This window comes from Fusarium verticillioides, chromosome 4 (assembly GCF_000149555.1).
Source record: "Fusarium verticillioides 7600 chromosome 4, whole genome shotgun sequence".
Classification (NCBI taxonomy): Eukaryota; Fungi; Ascomycota; class Sordariomycetes; order Hypocreales; family Nectriaceae; genus Fusarium; species Fusarium verticillioides.
Genome location: NC_031678.1, coordinates 1,736,286 through 1,752,716, shown reverse-complemented (window position 1 = coordinate 1,752,716; position 16,431 = coordinate 1,736,286). Strand labels below are relative to the sequence as shown.

The following is a 16,431-nucleotide window of genomic DNA, read 5'->3' as shown; positions in this document are numbered from 1 at the left end:
GGGTGGGTTTGGCGGGCGAATATTGGAGGGTTTGTTGTATTGTGATTGCACCTGCATCTGACAGGCAGGCAACCTTAGGTATCTAACGAAAGTGAAGGTAAAAATAAGGTACGGACACCGTCTGTTGATCTGAGTCTTATTTTCCTTTCTTTTCTCTTTGGCTTAGACAATTTTCAGTCATCATGAAACAACGTCTCAACTGATATTGATAAATGGCTGGGGGAATTTCTACAACAGGGTGCCACATCCAATGTATGCCAATATCTACCTGATACATACTCCAAAAATAACAAAATGACCACGCTTCTCTTGTTACAAATACAATGATAAAACCCCCATACCTCCCATGGAGCGCCTGATACCTTATGATTATACCCCGAGAGCAATAATTCATTTAGTAGCCCGACAGAGAGTCTACTGGGGGCCCCTTATTCATTCCCGGGCTTGACTTGTGTGCCTTTCGTGGCCAAGCATATGCAAAGTTAGCATGCCAGTTCGACAGAGCCATGTCAACTAGGCACCCAATATGGTGAGAGGTAGTGTTGTGCCCTGGTGATATACGGCTGCCTGATCATCGTTACCATGCTGAATGACCTCGAGAAGTGCTGTCACCGGATCGTACACAGCCAAACCATCACCCTCGAGAAGGCAACACATTTCGAACATATTCCCTAACAAGCCTGACAGCTGCCCTAACCAGATCTTCCAGGCGACGGTCCTTGCGCTTTCTTAACCATAATAACACGACAGTCAGAATAACCAAGTCGGTGAACAGATGCTTCACTACCATCCAGGCAAACCACTTCACCCAAGCTGGTAAGCTGCGCTCCTTCTTTGCCCGCCACTCTCGACCTGTTGTGATTTGTTCTCGTAAAGCAGCTACCTCGGCAGACATGGTCGTCAGGGCACGCTCAACCTTTTGCTGCCACCGGCCACTAACTCGATCGTGGTTTTGCGTACCATCGATATCATCGTCCTCGAGTTCTAGCTGCTTCTGGGACCGGAGTTCCGCTTCGTCGTACTCGCTCATTGGTCTGATCTCCTTCATAGGGCCTTCGGCATCGCTTCCTTGCGCAGCGTCTTCGTATGGTTGGGATGCACCGGCCGATCGATTCGCTCGTGGCGACGATAATGATGAGCTTGGGCTGTTGTTCTTGATCTGATTCCAGACAAATTCGAGTTCTGACACAAGTTCTTCGGCATCCCTGGGAAACTGTGTTAGTGTAACTCGATTGTACGGTGGCCCAGGCTGGGCTTCAGGAGATCGCTTACGGCGTGGTCGCATATCGATGCATCGTATCTATCAGCGCCTCGATATACCTTCTCTTGGATTCTGTTCGGCTAAGTCCTTTTTGCAGATTCCATGCATCCCATTTGTCCTTTTCGCGCTGTAGGTCGTCGGAAGCCATTCCGGAGGCGGCTGTTGGACGTTCCATTACACCATCGACATCACCCTCCATAGCCTGCTTATAAAGTCCATATAGCCGGAGTCGATCGGTTGGAGGTGGTCTCGATGCGCCAGTCTTGGGTATCTTTTTGACAGTATTGAGAGCGTGTACAAACACGCGATCTGTATCATCACGTCAGCCACCGTGGTACAGCAAATTAGGGGCAAATTGAAGAATGCAACATACCTACTGAGTCCGCCATATTGGCGATTATGTTTTATGAAAGAAAGATGGCTCGCGACTCGCAAATTGCGGCCGACAGAGGTGGTGGCGATGGCGTCGAGTTCAAGCTCAACCTTCGACCTGGGGTCCTTTATCGGACCTGGAGCCGTCCGGACCGCGGCTTGTTGGCCGAGATAACGGAACCCCACAGAGAGAAAGGTCCCGGATAGAAAGGAGAATAATAAGCTCGCAATTGATTGTAAAGTGACGGGTGTATTGGAAGAAATAAAGAGAGAAATAATTAGTTTACACGAAGAAGGCAATGAAAAGGGTCTAGTCGTCGTGTATTATGACTCCATTAGGATAGAAAATAAGAGGGTCATTGGAACTAAGATGAGTTAATGCGATCAGAAGCAATTGGATGATGATGATGATGATAGATCTGCTCCTAAAGCATGCGGAGGCCCGTTTATCGGCAAATGTTTGACCTCGGCGCACTTCACGGCTCGCCAACACGGCCACGGGGGATGTGCTTTCAGGGCCGGCTCCACTAGAAAAGGATTCCCCAGGGGTACCTTAAGGTAAACCGCCTTAGCTTCCCCTCGATACCCTCCTGTGTCTAGGTGGGCCTGGGGTCATTTCACATGGGAAAGGGTCCTCTTGCCCAGGAGCTCGGCCTGATTTCGTGATCATAACAGCATAAAATAACTACTAGTTAGAGTTGATCGCCAACCGATTAGAGACTAGACATTCGCTGGCTTGAATATTACCGCTTTTATCATATATATATTTCTGTATTCATGGAGTTATTCATTATGTACTGGCAATTACTGTATGATTTGAGGAACTACCTTATGCAATGCATTCATAATCTCATCGTGACTCGGTTTCATGTTTCCAGAACACTGTCATCCAGCATTATGCCTGAGCAACTGGCTCCTTTTTCTGCGCTTCCTTTATCCAAGCCTCTTTCTTAGCTTCATAGACCTTCAATTGCTTCCTGTTGTCCAAGACAGACTTCGCTGCCTTCTCGCCAGCTTCTTTCTTCCCGAGAGCCGTCCCAAAACCTAGCAGCTTCCCGGCCTCTCCCCACCCATCCAGATAGACGCCAACAGTAAACAAGGGGAGATTGAGGTTCTTATCCTTCTTATTGCAAGGCATGTCTTCGTAACGAAGTTTGATACCTCTGACGACGATTGCTCGAGAAAGGCGCTCTTTGTTTGACGCAGACGCCTTGGGATCCGCGGTCGGTTTGGCTTGTGTAGTGACTGTCTGTTTTGTGGGTGCTGTAGTCGCAGAAGATCGAGCCAGAAATCGCTGGCCTTTCAAAGCGTTTTTTCGATGCTGCTCTGCTTGCTTGATTTGGTCCTTGATTGTCTGAGCCCAGAGTGCTTTGAGCCAAGCTACGGCATTTGCGGCCCCTTGCCGGGGATCCGATTTCACAACTGCTCCAACGTATGCTTCGAAAACGTCGCCTTGGATCTTGATCGTTTCCTTGTCTCTCCCGCTTCGATGTATCAAATCCACCATTGAGCCCATATCCATGGGAACCTTTGTTTTATATTGCATGCCGTACTGTCGATAATAATCCGCGAGTGTGATATTGCGGACCAGTTGTTCACGAAGCTGACTACTTCGTCCGGTGGGTAGGTAGTCAAAAGTTTCAAAGACAAGCTCTGTGGATATCATTTCGAGGGCCGCATCACCATACCACTCCAGCCTTTCATAGTTGGGCACTCCCAGCCCAGGATGCCTGAAAACTTGCTCCTCTAGTTCTGGGCTTATCGGTGGCAGAGGTGGTAGGCATGGAGCGATGTCTGCCACGGTCCAGCGCGACACCCCAGGCGCGACAGTAGCAATAGTACCAGTCAGAGGAGCTTTCTCTGAATCAAGTTGCACGCGCTTGCGTGGCTCATCCTCTTCGCAGTGATCATCTTGGTTTGGCCTTTTAGACATTATTGATTCTTGTTATGATGCGACGCGAATAAAAAAATATAATGGAAGTCCTGTGCTTTTCGATGTTTCATCAAATCTGAGAGACGAGACCCACAATTCAGCTATGAGAGTTCTCAGCCGGCAGAAAACTCAACGTCTGAACCAGAACTGATAAAAGTTCTTGGACAACTTCAAGATACGTACTACTTTATTTGAGATGAGTTTCTGTTCGGCCTCTTTCAGGTACTGGCTTCACAAGGCATTCACATAACTTACCTCCTCAATGTATTTCAAGTCTTCTGACCCTTATGTGACTGATAACATGTAATTTTCATAAACACTTTATGAGTATTAAAAATAAAATTCCAATCGCAACCACGGATCCTGTAGAAAATCCCACAAGCACTCGTTTTATGTGATAAGTTATCGAATTCCAACTTGTAAATTTAGTAGCAGGCGCCCAATATCTTAGTGGAGTGGAGGTATCGGAGTTTTGGCTGGTCTCAAGGCACTCCTCTAAATGACCCACTAGACCTCCACTCGGGCCAATCAAGTGTTTTGCTCAACTTCACATCAGACGTCAAGTCAAGCTTCAAAAAAGTTGACAAGAGCAACGATTGATGCCAAAGACGCCACGATGAGTGTTCCACGAGCGCGTATATTGGACTTGGTAAAGGTGAGGCTGCCCACGACATGATTTAGCTCCAGCTAATGACATTTTGCAGGCTCAATGCCAGGTCTTCGCGACCTCATACAACCCCGAAGGCGTACGCATGGGCAACAAGGTCCTACGACAGCGATTAAGAGGACCGGCCATGGCGGCTTACTATCCTCGAAAGACAGCGACGATCAAGGATTTAAAGCGAGAGTTTGGACCGACACTGGCGACCTGGGATGAGGGTGAGGAGGATCGCTTCGAGTACATTGAAGAGTAAGCTAGATATTGGGAACCTCGAGGATATGTGCAAATGCTGACCCTGTGATCTCTAGGCTCAAACTCCGAGGAAAGAGTGCACCCAAGAAGAAGAAGGGACCTCCAGGTATATCGATTGTACCATGCCGGGGGAAACTACTAACATCCTACAGCTCCCACCCACAAGAAGCGATAAATCAAACAATAATGACAACGATATTTCCAATGTTGGCCCTGGCGGCAAAAAGACCTCTTACCATGGATCATAAGTGTTGAACGATGTGACAATCCATACGCCAATTGTACGACATATAAAGTTTGGTCGAGGGATAAAGGTGGCCGGAAGAGCAATAGATCCCCAAGTGGCCATGTATCGCAGTATGTATAATTATTTGTATCAGCACCCATTACATCAAACATATTTCGAAATTTCTGCCCTTTGTGCTATGCCTCTCGATGATCAGTCTAGTGGGCTGTTCGACTATAGTTATCCAACAAATTCGAAGGCCTTTCGTATGACTCCTGAATAACCCAACAGTGACGCCTCGGCCAAAGAACAAATTATTTGCTCTGAAGCAACAAATGCATTTGCAAACACACACCAGCTCGCTAAATAAAAACTGTTTCAAGGTTGCCTGCGAGCTCTTTGATACTACAGCTCCTTGACCATAAGCCTTTTCTCTCAACTTGTGTCGCCTGCAGTCGAGGACTAGCATCTAGTTTATCCCTTTCGCTCTTACCTCAGCTCCTATTGACATCAACTCTTAGCTAGAGCAAGGACTTCCAGCTATGATACCTAGCACCTCCGATACAAGTTCAAAGTTAGGAGCTTACGTAGGTCGGCATGTGCGCCATGTGTTGCGTAGCCTGTCCTGCATGTATCGATCTGTCTCCTAAGACTGAATCATAGGTACACGATTCGGAACACTGACTTCCCTTCCTGTATGCTCCAACGAATTCGAGAATTCAGGGTGTCATGTACTATAAAGCCGCAAAGTTTTCCATAATATGCCCCCATTTGCTTCCACTGTCAGTCAGGTGCCCGCTGCGACTGACACTTGTAATAAAAATGGAAGGAACGCTGGTGGTTAGGCTGTTAACTGTCGGCTGCTGGCACCTGCCACCTGCCGCTTCTACGCTTCTTTCATCCGCACTTCCCTCCTATTTGGCCCGTGGAAAAATCTGCGTCAGTGAATAACCTCCCCTTCCTTCACCACCATCCTCTCTTCCTTTTCTTCCTCTTCTTCACTCTTCCCTCTACACTCTCTTCCTTTCACAATCAACTCCTTCTTGGACCACAAACTTGACACATCTACACTCGTTCACTATCTCATCGTGTGTTCCCTACAGCTCACTCTGTCATCTACAATTCTTATTTGACTGTTACATCACCAAAACCACTTCGCGAGGCTCGGACAAATTGTTGCGACATTATGTCTTCAGCTGGGTCTACTGGGGTCTCTCCTGAACGGACTGTCCCCATCTTCGCTGCCAATGTGCAAGCTGAAAACTCAAATCCCTTGCCACTTGCCCCGGGCTCAGTAAGTAGACTTTTCCCATATCAACATTCTTTGATCAAGTTCACCCTTGATGAAATCTCTTCTTGCCGACGTTCAAGGACAACTTGCTAACTCGGGACGCAGAAGGAAACTGGCAAGAGCATTCCTGCAAAGAAGAACATCGCCGCTTTATCCACTTCGAAGTTGGCGAATCAAGGCCTTCCAAAGGTGAAATTAAGCGTCTGCCCAGAATGTATAACTTGCAAATTGCTGACCGTGTTAGAAGATGAAACTCAGCCATGATAGCTCGACCACCGATCAGGTGTACCCTGTGGATAAACTCCTTGCAAAGCTCTCCGAACAGCAATCTGCCCTGAATCAGCAAAACGATGCCAACAAGCTCAGGAACGAAGCCAACCAGTATGCGAGAGCGTTTGATCATGCATCTTCGAGCAACTCTCTTCCCGTCACTCCTGCTACCGATGCTTTCCCAAGTACAGCTCCTACTACACGCCCTGCAAGTGCCACCTTGGACGAAGCTCGTAGCGAGAGCGAAGAGGTAATGCGTCTGAAGTTGCAGCTCGCCCAGGCACAGAACGAAATCTCGAAGCTTGATCAAGAACTAGCCGAGACACGTGTTGTTAAAACCACAGCCGATGTGCCCCCTTTCGGAACCCGCGGTCCAATTTACCCCCCTCGTGAGAATGCCTGGGGCCCTCCCGACGACAGTCACTCTGATACCAGTGACGCCATGTCCGCTTCCACATTCAGTCGTACTCGAGAGATCTGGGGCAATCAGCCAATTTTTGCCAACACAGTCCAGGCACCAGTCATCGAACCGACCCCAGGAAAATGGCTCGGAGGGCGTGTCTTCAGTCAGCCTTGTTCTGAGCCTACCGGAACGCCTTTTCCCGTGATGGAAGGATACCGAAGTGAACGCCTGACCCCAGATACTGAGATGATGCGATCGAATTACGGGCGTCGAGGAAACCGCTTCGAGGGCCGTTTTAACTCACCTCAACCATTCGGACCTGGCTACGGAGGAGGATTTAATAGTCCCATGAATCAGTCAGACTACATGGGAAGTCCTGCGCCTGGAGTACCGTCCAATGCTCCCCAAGGATTAGGACCTATGGGTGTGTACCCACCATATCCCAACCCTGCTGGAACACCTCTCTCACCACACGCTTCCGAGTTTACCACTGGTTCTGGATGGAAGAATGAGGTTGGTTTGCCTGCGTTGTACTCACATAGAACGCTAAACCCGAGACAGGTGTTGGCGCCCGATGACCAGACCTACCTCGCTCCGACAGAGCCGCTGAATTATCGCCGTCTTTTGGATCGCAACGTAAACTGCAACTGGAAGTACATTGTTGACAAGATCGTCTGCAACAACGACCAACAAGCTTCCATCTTCCTGCAGCAGAAGCTCAAGGTCGGAACCGCCGACCAGAAGTTCGAAATTGTCGACGCAATCGTCGCCCAGGCCTATCCATTGATGATCAATCGCTTTGGCAACTTTTTGGTGCAGCGATGCTTTGAGCATGGGACACCTGACCAAGTCATCAACATCGCGGAAGCCATTCGGGGCAACACGCTGAATCTGTCTATGGATCCCTTCGGATGCCACGTCGTTCAAAAGGCATTTGACTCTGTTCCTGAAAACTTCAAGGCTATCATGGTTCACGAGCTTCTTCGGCGAATCCCTGAGACGGTCATTCACCGTTATGCCTGCCACGTCTGGCAGAAGCTTTTTGAGCTGCGTTGGACAGAGTCACCCCCACAAATCATGAAATTTGTCAATGACGCTCTCAGGGGCATGTGGCATGAGGTTGCCCTGGGAGAGACCGGTAGTCTTGTCGTGCAGAACATTTTTGAAAACTGCCTCGAGGAGGATAAGGTAAGTTCACCCATTGACCGTCAAAGTCATAAGCTAACTCTTACAAACAGCGCCCTTGTATCGAAGAAGTCCTTGCCAACATTGACATCGTCGCCCATGGGCAATTTGGCAACTGGTGTATCCAGCATATTTGTGAACACGGTGCTCCCCCGGATCGCAGTCGAGCTATTGACCATGTTATTCGTTATGCCGCTGAGTACAGTACCGACCAGTTCGCTTCGAAGGTCGTTGAGAAGTGTCTCAAAATTGGAGGCGCAGAATTCCTTGGTCGTTACCTGGACCGAGTCTGTGAAGGTCGTCGCGACCGTACTCGCATTCCACTGATTGACATTGCAAGTGATCAATACGGCAACTATCTTATTCAGTGGATTCTGAACAATGCCTCTCCTCAGCATCGCGAAATCGTTGCTGCCCACATCCGAAAGCACATGGTTTCACTACGAGGCTCCAAGTTTGGCTCTCGAGTTGGTATGCTTTGTACTAACCACGCGGTCGCAACTCGTCCTGGTCCTGGTGCTGGCCCTGGGATGGGTGGACGCATGGGACCTGGGCCGCGCTACAACAATGGTTACCGCTGAAGTCTTTCCACCTTGCCCATCGACGAGGACATCTGCCTGCTGGCAGTGCGGAGCCTCCCCCATTATACCCTTGTTTTCTTTTCATTCTTTTTTTCATCCGTGTCAAGGAACCCTATCTGAATCACCAATCATTCCACTCGTCAAGATCACGCAACAAACCAGAATATGTCGGCCTTTCTTAAGAAACATCTCCCAACGCAAGTAATTTACAGATCACACGTCATCCTACGCCCAGCTAGCTACAGCCTGCCCGGGTGCATTGGACACATTATGGTTATCGATTTTGCAATATGGAGGAGATGGCAGATGCTAATCACCACAGTAGCCCTCGCAGGACTGACTCTCTTTTCCCACCGCTCATGCGCCGCTACTCGAAAGGTGAGCGGGAACGAGCCTAATAATGGGATACTAGAGCCACACTTCTTCAGTCAATCAGCGAGCATGAGTGATGGTGATCCGAAAGGATGCCCTTAGAGGTTGGGGAGAGTTCACGAATTTGTATGTTGTTTTTCTATGCGGATGCTGGGTTTCGGCGTCTCCCTTTAGCACTCGAGTCGTCACGGTAGTTATTAAACATCTTTTAATAAACGATTGATGCTTTTATCATCTTACAATTTATGCCTCTCCCGTATACTGCGATAGTACATCATCATATCTATAGTACCTCAGTGATTTTGTTCCACCCAACGTCAGAATCAAGTGTATGTTTGCCAGCGATCGCTACTCCCAACGCCATTGATGCTATGCGATATTGATACATGGCGTTCTGAAAACTAGGAAGCCCCAGCTGCCGAAGAAACAGGTACATCGTCTTGTACTGGGGGAAATTCTGTGTCAAGTGCTTTTGGTAGATCTGGGAGAGCAGGCATGTCAACTGCGGTATCTTTTTCCCACGGCTTTCTGGGAACAGCTCTCGCTCCAATTGGCTTCACAGTCTGTATCAAAGTTAGTGTAGGCGCGTAGTCGCCGCTCAGATTTATACCTACGGGATCTCTGACAACAGTGTTTGGGATCTGGCGAATACCAGGCACAGGCTTGCCTTCTTGGATAAGTTGAATCATTTCGGCGAATCCCATTGGGTAACTTGGTTGGTCTTGTGAGCCAGACTGAGCCGCAGCGGCTTTCCGATCAATGTATAGATCTGTCTTTGGTGCAGCTTTCTGCCATTCTAGGGCTGGTACTGGAGAAGCATCGGCTACGTCTCGCTGACGATATTCCTCAGGCAGAACATCTGGGGGTTGATAGTCAGGATTACTGGCAAGCCACGCCTTGTAGGCGCCGAAGTCGATGTTGACACCAATGCGCTGAGCATAGTAGAATATTCGAGCGTGGATAGCCATGTCTGCGAGAGATGCTTGAGGGTTTTGCTGGCCTGGTTCGCCAAGAATAGCGTAGAGACCAGACTGGGATTAATGTCAGTGACCGAGTTATAGAGCATCTGATATCCTGTGATGTGATGGTACCATAAAGTTTTTATCTTTTGACCACGGATATGTGTCAAATGCAGTGAAGATGGCAGTTTCATCTTTCAGAGCTCTGATGCGGTCAGCTCCCGTGAGTGACCCTTGGGCTGATGAAGCCTCCTGCTGTTGATCCATTGGAGGAGCTAACGATTGGGTAAGTATTGATATCTGCAGACACTCAATGAGTTTTTGAACACGGAAGCTGAGACATGAGGTTTCAATGTCATCAAGAGAGTGTTACTACTAGGTAGGTAGTGATAGTGTGCAAGGGTTCTCACTAACATGTGAGAGGACAATCCGGGGTTGGTAAAGCTCACAGGACTACTACCGTGGTCAAGGCTTGACTTGCCTATTCAGGACTTAGGGGTCACGCAGCGCAGAGCCTCTGAAACAGCAGTGAAGAGGGAGGGCCTCGGTAGACGTCGGTTTATAGACTGAGGTGAGTTAAGCTCAGGTCGGCTGCTATCGCACTGGCTCACGTGGGGTTGACCGATTAGACTTAGAACATAAGACGTGACTATGAGAGTGTGAGAGTGTGAGAGTGTGAGAGAGAGCTCGGAATAAATCGCAGTGGAAGGTCTAGGCAGATGTTTCGTATGAATGGGAAAAGAAGAGGCAAGCAAGTCAGATCATGCAAATATTAAATACCTACTAGGTATTCATTCAAAACCATCAAGCTCCGATCTTCGCAGTCACTCAAGACCTTACAAGCTTCACCTCAGGCTATAATTACCATCTCAGAGGGGAATGGTCGCGATAAGATAGCGCGCAGACCCACTACTAGCTTCCTTCCACCTTGATCATCCTGGAACACTATCACCGTCCTTCTGTTACCTCTTGACTGTGTCTACTTTGTCGTCGGATATTTTAGTTGTTATTTGATAACAAGAGATCAAAAATTTCTGCCTCTTCTTCATAACCATAGGTCAATTCTTCAATCTTCTGCCAGGCTGGCCCAAAGCTCTCCCGCCGTCGTCCAGATGAATCGAGCCGCAGTGAGAGCCTTAAGGACGACCTCACTTTCGACCGTCCGCACTCTCTCCCACACTCCTCGTCGTGGCTTCGCCGTCTCGTCCTTCACTCTCGCCCAGACAAGAACAAAGGCTAGCGCACACGCTCGAAGCGGTCGCTGCAACCCTGCGGGTACCATTCCCCTAAGGTCTTCTATGTACTTTCGTCGCCTGCCAGTCGCGCTAGTATCCAGTATCCTCGTCGGATACGGCGCCTGGTACTCTCTCAACAGCTCTGACACACCCGGCTCGGCTGTAGGCTCTAGGACTAGCCTCGCCTCGACTCAGACAGCGGATGTATTACCGACTCGGACTGTTCTCGTAGTAGGCGCCGACGAACTTAGACAAGGCACCATTGTTGGCGAGGGACCCATCTCCAAGGCAACTAGTGACGACGGGCGTCGCATTGTCGAAATGTTGACTCCCGACCAAGCAACGCAGAAGCTTCGTCGCCTCGAACAGTCTTTTTCCGTCAGCCGAGGACAGGGTGTCACACGTTACGACCTGGTACAGCTACCCAGTAATGACCCAATTGAGGATGATCACGCCGAGAAGATTGTTCAAGTCCCCAGTAGATCTTCTATCGAGACAGATAACAGCGATTGGATGTTTTGGGGTGTTTTCGATGGCCATTCGTAAGTATTCATTCATCTTGTGATAGAGCTTGTGTCACGATTTATAAAGAGAGTGTTGACTCACACGACATAGAGGATGGACGACTTCTGCAACCTTGAGGGAAAGCCTGATTAACTACGTCGCCCGCGAATTGAACGAAACCTACAAGAAGGCTTCCGGTGATCTTCCTTCTGAGGATGCAGTAAATCTGGCCATCAAGACTGGGTTCAACAACCTTGATAACGAAATCGTACACAAGAGCGTGGAGAAGGTGTTCAAGGGCGGTTCCAAGACCGTCGCAGCCGAGATTCTACAGCCCGCTCTATCAGGATCGTGCGCCCTACTATCATTTTACGACAGCCGCAGCAACCTCCTGCGGGTGGCATGCACTGGTGACTCTCGCGCAGTCCTTGGTCGCAGGGCACAGAACGGAAAGTGGACAGCCACTGCTCTATCAGAGGATCAGACGGGTAGCAACCCTCAAGAGGTTGAGCGCATGCGCAAGGAGCATCCTGGGGAGGAAAACGTCATCCGAAATGGCCGTGTTCTTGGTGGACTAGAGCCTAGTCGTGCCTTTGGAGACGCCGTCTACAAGTGGAGCAGAGATGTTGCCTGGAAGTTGCGTGAGAACTTCTTTGGTCGCAGCCCTTCACCTCTTTTAAAGACTCCTCCTTATGTTACCGCCGAGCCTATCGTTACAACCACCAAGGTCCACCCCGAGAATGGCGATTTCCTTGTCCTGGCAACCGATGGCCTCTGGGAGATGCTTACCAATGAAGAGGTTGTTGGCCTTGTAGGCAAGTGGATTGAGACTCAGGGACAGTCTGGAACCAACTCACAGTTTGATGTTGCATGGAACAAGATCTTTGGCTCATCAAAAACACCATTACCCGTTGAGGAGAGCAAGACCGCCGGACCTGATGGCAACAAGACCCCTATCCGCGTTCAGCAATGGGGTATTGACCCGGATGCTAAGGATCGCTTCACCGTGAAGGATAATAATGTGGCTACACACCTTGTCCGAAACGCCCTTGGTGGCAACAACGACGAACAGGTCTGCGCTTTGCTCACGCTGCCTTCGCCTTTCTCACGACGATACCGGTAAGTTATGATATTGGTGCCGGATAGCATATTACTAACGATTATCAGTGATGATTTGACTGTGCAAGTCATCTTCTTCGGCCACGGGGAGAAGACAGGCGAGGTAACTGTCAATCTCGAGGCTACAGCTGGAGAAGGTGTCAAGGCGAAGTTATAAAGTGGCCATGCTTCTCACTTATTGTTATTTATATTGGAGACCGCCGGAGAGGTTGTATGTACTAGTAGGGGGGTATTGCTGATGGAGTTTGGAGGCGTTTGCAGATTCCCATGCGCGAATCAAGATATCTTTGCTTGGATTATTCTATTATTGTTGTTGTTATTGTTTTCATGAGAGGCGCGCAATGGCAAGTATCGGTTTTATTAACGGCATTGTCAAAGAGTTTGGAGTTCCTGTCAGGGAAACAAAATTAACCGCATTTTCTTTGCGTTGACTTGATTATGCTACTGGATGTTTGGATCAAGCAGTGTCTTTAAGACAAATCGCAGTAGCGGGGTTCTGAATTCAAATAATATTTTGATATGACTGCCCTTTTGCTAAAGATACTTGACGCCGGTTTATGCTGACCTGCTGAGATCTTGGTCAATAAGACTGTTTTGATGAGATGAAAGGGAAAGGCACCAAAACGGTGGCATGCTGTATTCACTCTGGTATGCTCTATCTTCCATCTTTGGGCCACAGAAGTTTTCTCGATTTTAGACTCCAACACATCCGGATAAAGATAAGAGCCCAGACGATGATGATTGCAACGGTCATGACAGAGGCAAATATATGCAGGCCATTGCTATCGAATATTTTACCCATGACACTGGTAGCAGTAACCTAGAAGAAACCCATTGAGCATACAGTGAGAAGTGCTGCGGTGAAAAGGGTTACATACGAGAGCCGTATTAGGGAAAACGAAAGACCACCACGTCATCTGGAAAGGCAAATGATGGCCGGAGAGAGAGTATTTCCACAATGCGCCGACACAGACAATGAAGAACCACATGGCAAGACCCCAGAGCCAGAGGCTGACGAGAATGCTGATGACTTTAATGATAGCGCCAAATTGAGGATTGTCAAGAAAGTTTGGAGGTATCACCAAGTCTGCTTGGCTGCCGAGTTGAGCTGATGTTGTCAGACATGATACATATTTTGCAAGACATTCGAAACATACCAATGCCAGCAGCGGTAAAGCCATAGGGACCGATAGACATGAACTAGTAAGGGTCAGCAACGTTGAAAAACAGGAGAGAAAATGTGCGTACGATGCCGGGTCTCTGCATGTCCCGCGGGAGCTTCTGCGTCATGAGGCGGTATATGAAGGCCGATGAAATCATGAAAGCGATCAAACAACCAGTTCCTTGAATAGCAGTGGCCCCGAGTGCCATTGCTACAGTGTTGGTTGATAGGTTGTGACCAGCTGAATCTGCAGCCGCGATCAGGTTTGCTGCAAAGGGGGCATTGAGTAATAGAGGGTATGCTGGAAAGACCCAGGTTGGCGTCATGGTATGGACGGGGAAGATTCTGGCCAGGACAGTCAGCCGACCAGGCCAGAAGAGCAAATTAGCTTGAGCTTACAGAGTAGACCATAATATAAGATATAGAAATGCGCTGAGAGAGACGCTCAGGGCAGCGTAAACCCAGAAGACACACTCCATGGTGTGGACCAGCCATATGCCGGTGTACGGAATACCGTATTGGCAGGTGTTGATTAATATTACAGCAATACTGAGTTTGTTAGAATATGTTTGAACCCGGACCATAGTAATCTGTTGCTTACGAGACCAACTGGTTGTTGTTAGTTTTGATAGCATGCCATAAGAGGAGGGGGCCCTACTGAAGCTGATATGAAAAGCGATTCAACTTGGTCTGTGAAGGAGTTTACGAAACTCCCAGGCCTCAGACGGAATCTCGTACAGATAAGAATACAATTCATTGCAAAAAGGACAATGTTGAGAAAAAAGAAGAAGAGGCCAATGCCACGGAGCCAAGGTGCTTCCCACTTTACTAGCAAGAGTTAGCTACTTTCTTCTGGGGCGCAACATGACATTAGAGATAGTGTATTCACATGAGTAAATAATATTTGCAACGCCTCCAGTCGACATGGTCTATCCCAGAGTTAGCGAGGCCAGTGACAACGGAGAGACAAGACGCTGATATACCATAGTGAAATAGGTCCATTGATAGCAAGCGATGCGATCTCGAATGCCAACCTTTTGGTTCCCGGGGCCCTTCTCGGCTGTTGCGATGACATGGTTCAGGCTATTTGAAGTGAGAGTAGACTCATTGTTGAGCAATCGACCTGGACGGGCATGACTATTAGTATGCTCAGGGGGTATAGCAGTGATATACGATGGCTGTTGAGACAAGGCCGGCCGCGGCACGACATGATGTCTTGAATGTGCCGTCCCTGGAGCAGCTGGAGCCGAGGCCACGACGGAGAAGAAGGGCGGGTTCTCTTCAGACGGAGATTCATAGCCTGTAGCCAGGGCCGACGTCGACCCGGATGGCGGGACCGGAGACGGAGACGGAGGCTGCAGCTCGGCTCCGGCGCCGGCTACCATTGGATCACTGGCGGGGGCCATTCTGGAGGAGGGCCGTCAATGTCGTCGGCGCGACGGGCGAGTAGCTTTGAGACGCAGTAGAGAGCCACGAGTGCGCTAGGTTCCATATGCGAGAAAGCAATATGGAAATAAACCAAATGCGCGACAAAGACGATATGGTGGAGAACCAGGGTGCCAAAGTTGGCGAGTGGCATGGTGAAATTGAATTAGGATGGATGTCAGGGAGCTGATAGTGGTAGTGGTAGTGGTAGTGGTAGTGACGGGATAGTGGAGGGCGTGATCGGGATTAATGCCCTGTTTTTTCGGGCTTCGGTGATGAGCAGCGGGAGACCGGCAGCGGGAGCGATAAAGTCTTGGGCCCAAGACAGATCGGCACAAGTTTCGATGTTTGTGTCGACAAGATTGAGTCTTTATTCGTATCCGCGTGAGCCGCTGGTGGAGGGTGTGTTTTTTTGGTGTAAGGATGAGGCGAGGTTGATCAAGGATGAAGATGAACGAGTTAGTAGGTACAGCCAGTTTTATAAGCTTCCATTCTCAAGAGACAGCCTACTTATGCTTCTTTACAAATAAAGCGAGGTCATTCAAGCAAGCGCAAATAATTCAATCATCCCTTTTATTGACATTCGGACTACCTTTAATTAATCGGGTATTGATATTGATACTACAAGGAATGGATTTATTACTCAACACAGACAAGCCTTTCCATCGTGAAGAGTTGAGTGGCCCTGAGGTAGTGCACCTACTTGTAATTTAAACTATCACGTGAGCTTCTGGGAAACTCCAGCCAACATCACCCATTTATTTCTGCCTTGATCGTATACTATTTAACAATAACGGGCAGCAATTCATCGTTTGGATCGATATCAACTGCTTATAATGTGTAATTTGTTATTTTGTCTATCGTAGCTACTTACAGGACTTCCACTGGAGACATGTTCTGATGGGATCGTTTCACTGGTTTTTGTCTTTTACTGCACGTCCATTCATTGACAGAGCCTCAGGTTCTGAAGGTTCGATAAGAAAACCAGGAGTTAAGGATCTTTGATTTGGCGCTCAATTGCTGTTTCCTCACAAACACTGCTGTCGTAGATCAGCCTATCAAGTTAAGAATTAATTGCTTTCTTCCAAGATCTGTTCTGTCATTGGATGGGAAATCAATGTCAGAAAGACGTCAGCGGGCTATTCAACGGCAATGCGGGGCGATCCATAATTACCCGAAGCTGCACGTGATACTTAATGCCACCTTGCGGATAGGTAAGG

At 48.7% G+C, this 16,431-nt stretch overlaps 8 protein-coding genes across 31 annotated transcripts; 4 read left to right on the top strand and 4 right to left on the bottom strand.

The window, feature by feature from the left end:
• Window positions 1-119: 119 nt before the first annotated feature.
• Window positions 120-2,033, bottom strand: FVEG_04905 (hypothetical protein). Of its 2 annotated transcripts, XM_018892850.1 has the most exons (3): window positions 1,635-2,033; window positions 1,273-1,570; window positions 120-1,205 (listed from the first exon to the last, which is right to left on the bottom strand). In XM_018892850.1, the coding sequence occupies exons 1-3, from the start codon at window positions 1,648-1,650 to the stop codon at window positions 635-637; spliced, it is 885 nt and encodes a 294-aa protein (XP_018749627.1). In that variant the 5' UTR covers window positions 1,651-2,033; the 3' UTR covers window positions 120-634. The 2 variants fall into 2 exon arrangements, with proteins under 2 accessions (XP_018749627.1, XP_018749628.1); XM_018892851.1 differs by having other exon boundaries at window positions 141-1,570.
• Window positions 1,679-1,840, top strand: FVEG_15567 (hypothetical protein; the record flags this gene model as incomplete). The annotated part of the gene is made up of 1 exon (XM_018904726.1): window positions 1,679-1,840. One exon carries the CDS (start codon window positions 1,679-1,681, stop codon window positions 1,838-1,840), a length of 162 nt encoding a protein of 53 aa, XP_018749629.1.
• A 320-nt stretch (window positions 2,034-2,353) lies between the features above and the next one.
• FVEG_04904 (ribonuclease III) lies at window positions 2,354-3,621 on the bottom strand. The gene has a single exon (XM_018892849.1). It carries the CDS (start codon window positions 3,564-3,566, stop codon window positions 2,529-2,531), a length of 1,038 nt encoding a protein of 345 aa, XP_018749626.1. The 5' UTR covers window positions 3,567-3,621; the 3' UTR covers window positions 2,354-2,528.
• Window positions 3,622-4,121: 500 nt separating this feature from the next.
• Window positions 4,122-5,064, top strand: FVEG_04903 (hypothetical protein). The gene is made up of 4 exons (XM_018892848.1): window positions 4,122-4,221; window positions 4,271-4,476; window positions 4,536-4,585; window positions 4,632-5,064. The coding sequence occupies exons 1-4, from the start codon at window positions 4,183-4,185 to the stop codon at window positions 4,652-4,654; spliced, it is 318 nt and encodes a 105-aa protein (XP_018749625.1). The 5' UTR covers window positions 4,122-4,182; the 3' UTR covers window positions 4,655-5,064.
• Window positions 5,065-5,891: 827 nt separating this feature from the next.
• On the top strand, window positions 5,892-9,049 carry FVEG_04902 (hypothetical protein; the record flags this gene model as incomplete). Of its 3 annotated transcripts, none has more annotated exons than XM_018892847.1 (5): window positions 5,892-5,999; window positions 6,102-6,185; window positions 6,244-7,182; window positions 7,252-7,857; window positions 7,908-9,049. In XM_018892847.1, the coding sequence occupies 5 exons, from the start codon at window positions 5,892-5,894 to the stop codon at window positions 8,433-8,435; spliced, it is 2,265 nt and encodes a 754-aa protein (XP_018749624.1). In that variant the 3' UTR covers window positions 8,436-9,049. The 3 variants fall into 3 exon arrangements, with proteins under 3 accessions (XP_018749624.1, XP_018749623.1, XP_018749622.1); XM_018892846.1 differs by having other exon boundaries at window positions 7,231-7,857; XM_018892845.1 differs by having other exon boundaries at window positions 6,244-7,857.
• On the bottom strand, window positions 8,911-10,542 carry FVEG_04901 (hypothetical protein). Of its 18 annotated transcripts, none has more exons than XM_018892842.1 (4): window positions 10,216-10,542; window positions 9,899-10,066; window positions 9,422-9,838; window positions 8,911-9,370 (listed from the first exon to the last, which is right to left on the bottom strand). In XM_018892842.1, exons 2-4 carry the CDS (start codon window positions 10,031-10,033, stop codon window positions 9,209-9,211), a joined length of 714 nt encoding a protein of 237 aa, XP_018749611.1. In that variant the 5' UTR covers window positions 10,034-10,066; window positions 10,216-10,542; the 3' UTR covers window positions 8,911-9,208. The 18 variants fall into 18 exon arrangements, with proteins under 18 accessions (XP_018749611.1, XP_018749612.1, XP_018749610.1 ...); XM_018892843.1 differs by having other exon boundaries at window positions 9,899-10,041; XM_018892844.1 differs by having other exon boundaries at window positions 8,989-9,370; window positions 10,181-10,452.
• Window positions 10,543-10,604: 62 nt separating this feature from the next.
• Window positions 10,605-13,229, top strand: FVEG_04900 (hypothetical protein). Its single transcript, XM_018892826.1, has 3 exons — window positions 10,605-11,543; window positions 11,617-12,624; window positions 12,673-13,229. The coding sequence occupies exons 1-3, from the start codon at window positions 10,879-10,881 to the stop codon at window positions 12,779-12,781; spliced, it is 1,782 nt and encodes a 593-aa protein (XP_018749603.1). The 5' UTR covers window positions 10,605-10,878; the 3' UTR covers window positions 12,782-13,229.
• On the bottom strand, window positions 12,895-15,646 carry FVEG_04899 (hypothetical protein). 4 transcript variants are annotated; one of them, XM_018892823.1, is made up of 10 exons: window positions 14,770-15,646; window positions 14,676-14,715; window positions 14,445-14,614; window positions 14,388-14,395; window positions 14,186-14,335; window positions 13,873-14,131; window positions 13,782-13,824; window positions 13,503-13,732; window positions 13,244-13,444; window positions 13,019-13,192 (listed from the first exon to the last, which is right to left on the bottom strand). In XM_018892823.1, exons 1-9 carry the CDS (start codon window positions 15,190-15,192, stop codon window positions 13,280-13,282), a joined length of 1,488 nt encoding a protein of 495 aa, XP_018749600.1. In that variant the 5' UTR covers window positions 15,193-15,646; the 3' UTR covers window positions 13,019-13,192; window positions 13,244-13,279. The 4 variants fall into 4 exon arrangements, with proteins under 4 accessions (XP_018749599.1, XP_018749600.1, XP_018749601.1 ...); XM_018892822.1 differs by having other exon boundaries at window positions 12,895-13,444; XM_018892825.1 differs by having other exon boundaries at window positions 13,049-13,192; window positions 13,244-13,732.
• Window positions 15,647-16,431: the final 785 nt, after the last annotated feature.

What these genes read in the sequence shown, in the direction of transcription:
- FVEG_04903 (XM_018892848.1), top strand. Translation starts at nt 4,183, where the DNA reads ATGAGTGTTCCACGAGCGCGTATATTGGACTTGGTAAAG. An exon ending in GTATATTGGACTTGGTAAAG is followed by an intron (nt 4,222 to 4,270) that starts GTGAGGCTGCCC and finishes GACATTTTGCAG; the next exon opens with GCTCAATGCCAGGTCTTCGC. An exon ending in GAAGAAGAAGGGACCTCCAG is followed by an intron (nt 4,586 to 4,631) that starts GTATATCGATTG and finishes AACATCCTACAG; the next exon opens with CTCCCACCCACAAGAAGCGA.
- FVEG_04900 (XM_018892826.1), top strand. Translation starts at nt 10,879, where the DNA reads ATGAATCGAGCCGCAGTGAGAGCCTTAAGGACGACCTCACTTTCGACC. An exon ending in GGTGTTTTCGATGGCCATTC is followed by an intron (nt 11,544 to 11,616) that starts GTAAGTATTCAT and finishes CACACGACATAG; the next exon opens with AGGATGGACGACTTCTGCAA. An exon ending in CCTTTCTCACGACGATACCG is followed by an intron (nt 12,625 to 12,672) that starts GTAAGTTATGAT and finishes AACGATTATCAG; the next exon opens with TGATGATTTGACTGTGCAAG.
- FVEG_04904 (XM_018892849.1), bottom strand. Translation starts at nt 3,566, where the DNA reads ATGTCTAAAAGGCCAAACCAAGATGATCACTGCGAAGAGGATGAGCCA.
- FVEG_04905 (XM_018892850.1), bottom strand. An exon ending in CATCGATATGCGACCACGCC is followed by an intron (nt 1,206 to 1,272) that starts GTAAGCGATCTC and finishes ACAGTTTCCCAG; the next exon opens with GGATGCCGAAGAACTTGTGT.
- FVEG_04901 (XM_018892827.1), bottom strand. Translation starts at nt 10,033, where the DNA reads ATGGATCAACAGCAGGAGGCTTCATCAGCCCAAGGGTCACTCACGGGA. An exon ending in CAAAAGATAAAAACTTTATG is followed by an intron (nt 9,839 to 9,898) that starts GTACCATCACAT and finishes CATTAATCCCAG; the next exon opens with TCTGGTCTCTACGCTATTCT.
- FVEG_04899 (XM_018892822.1), bottom strand. Translation starts at nt 15,192, where the DNA reads ATGGCCCCCGCCAGTGATCCAATGGTAGCCGGCGCCGGAGCCGAGCTG. An exon ending in TGCAAATATTATTTACTCAT is followed by an intron (nt 14,615 to 14,675) that starts GTGAATACACTA and finishes AACTCTTGCTAG; the next exon opens with TAAAGTGGGAAGCACCTTGG. An exon ending in ACATGCAGAGACCCGGCATC is followed by an intron (nt 13,825 to 13,872) that starts GTACGCACATTT and finishes GACCCTTACTAG; the next exon opens with TTCATGTCTATCGGTCCCTA.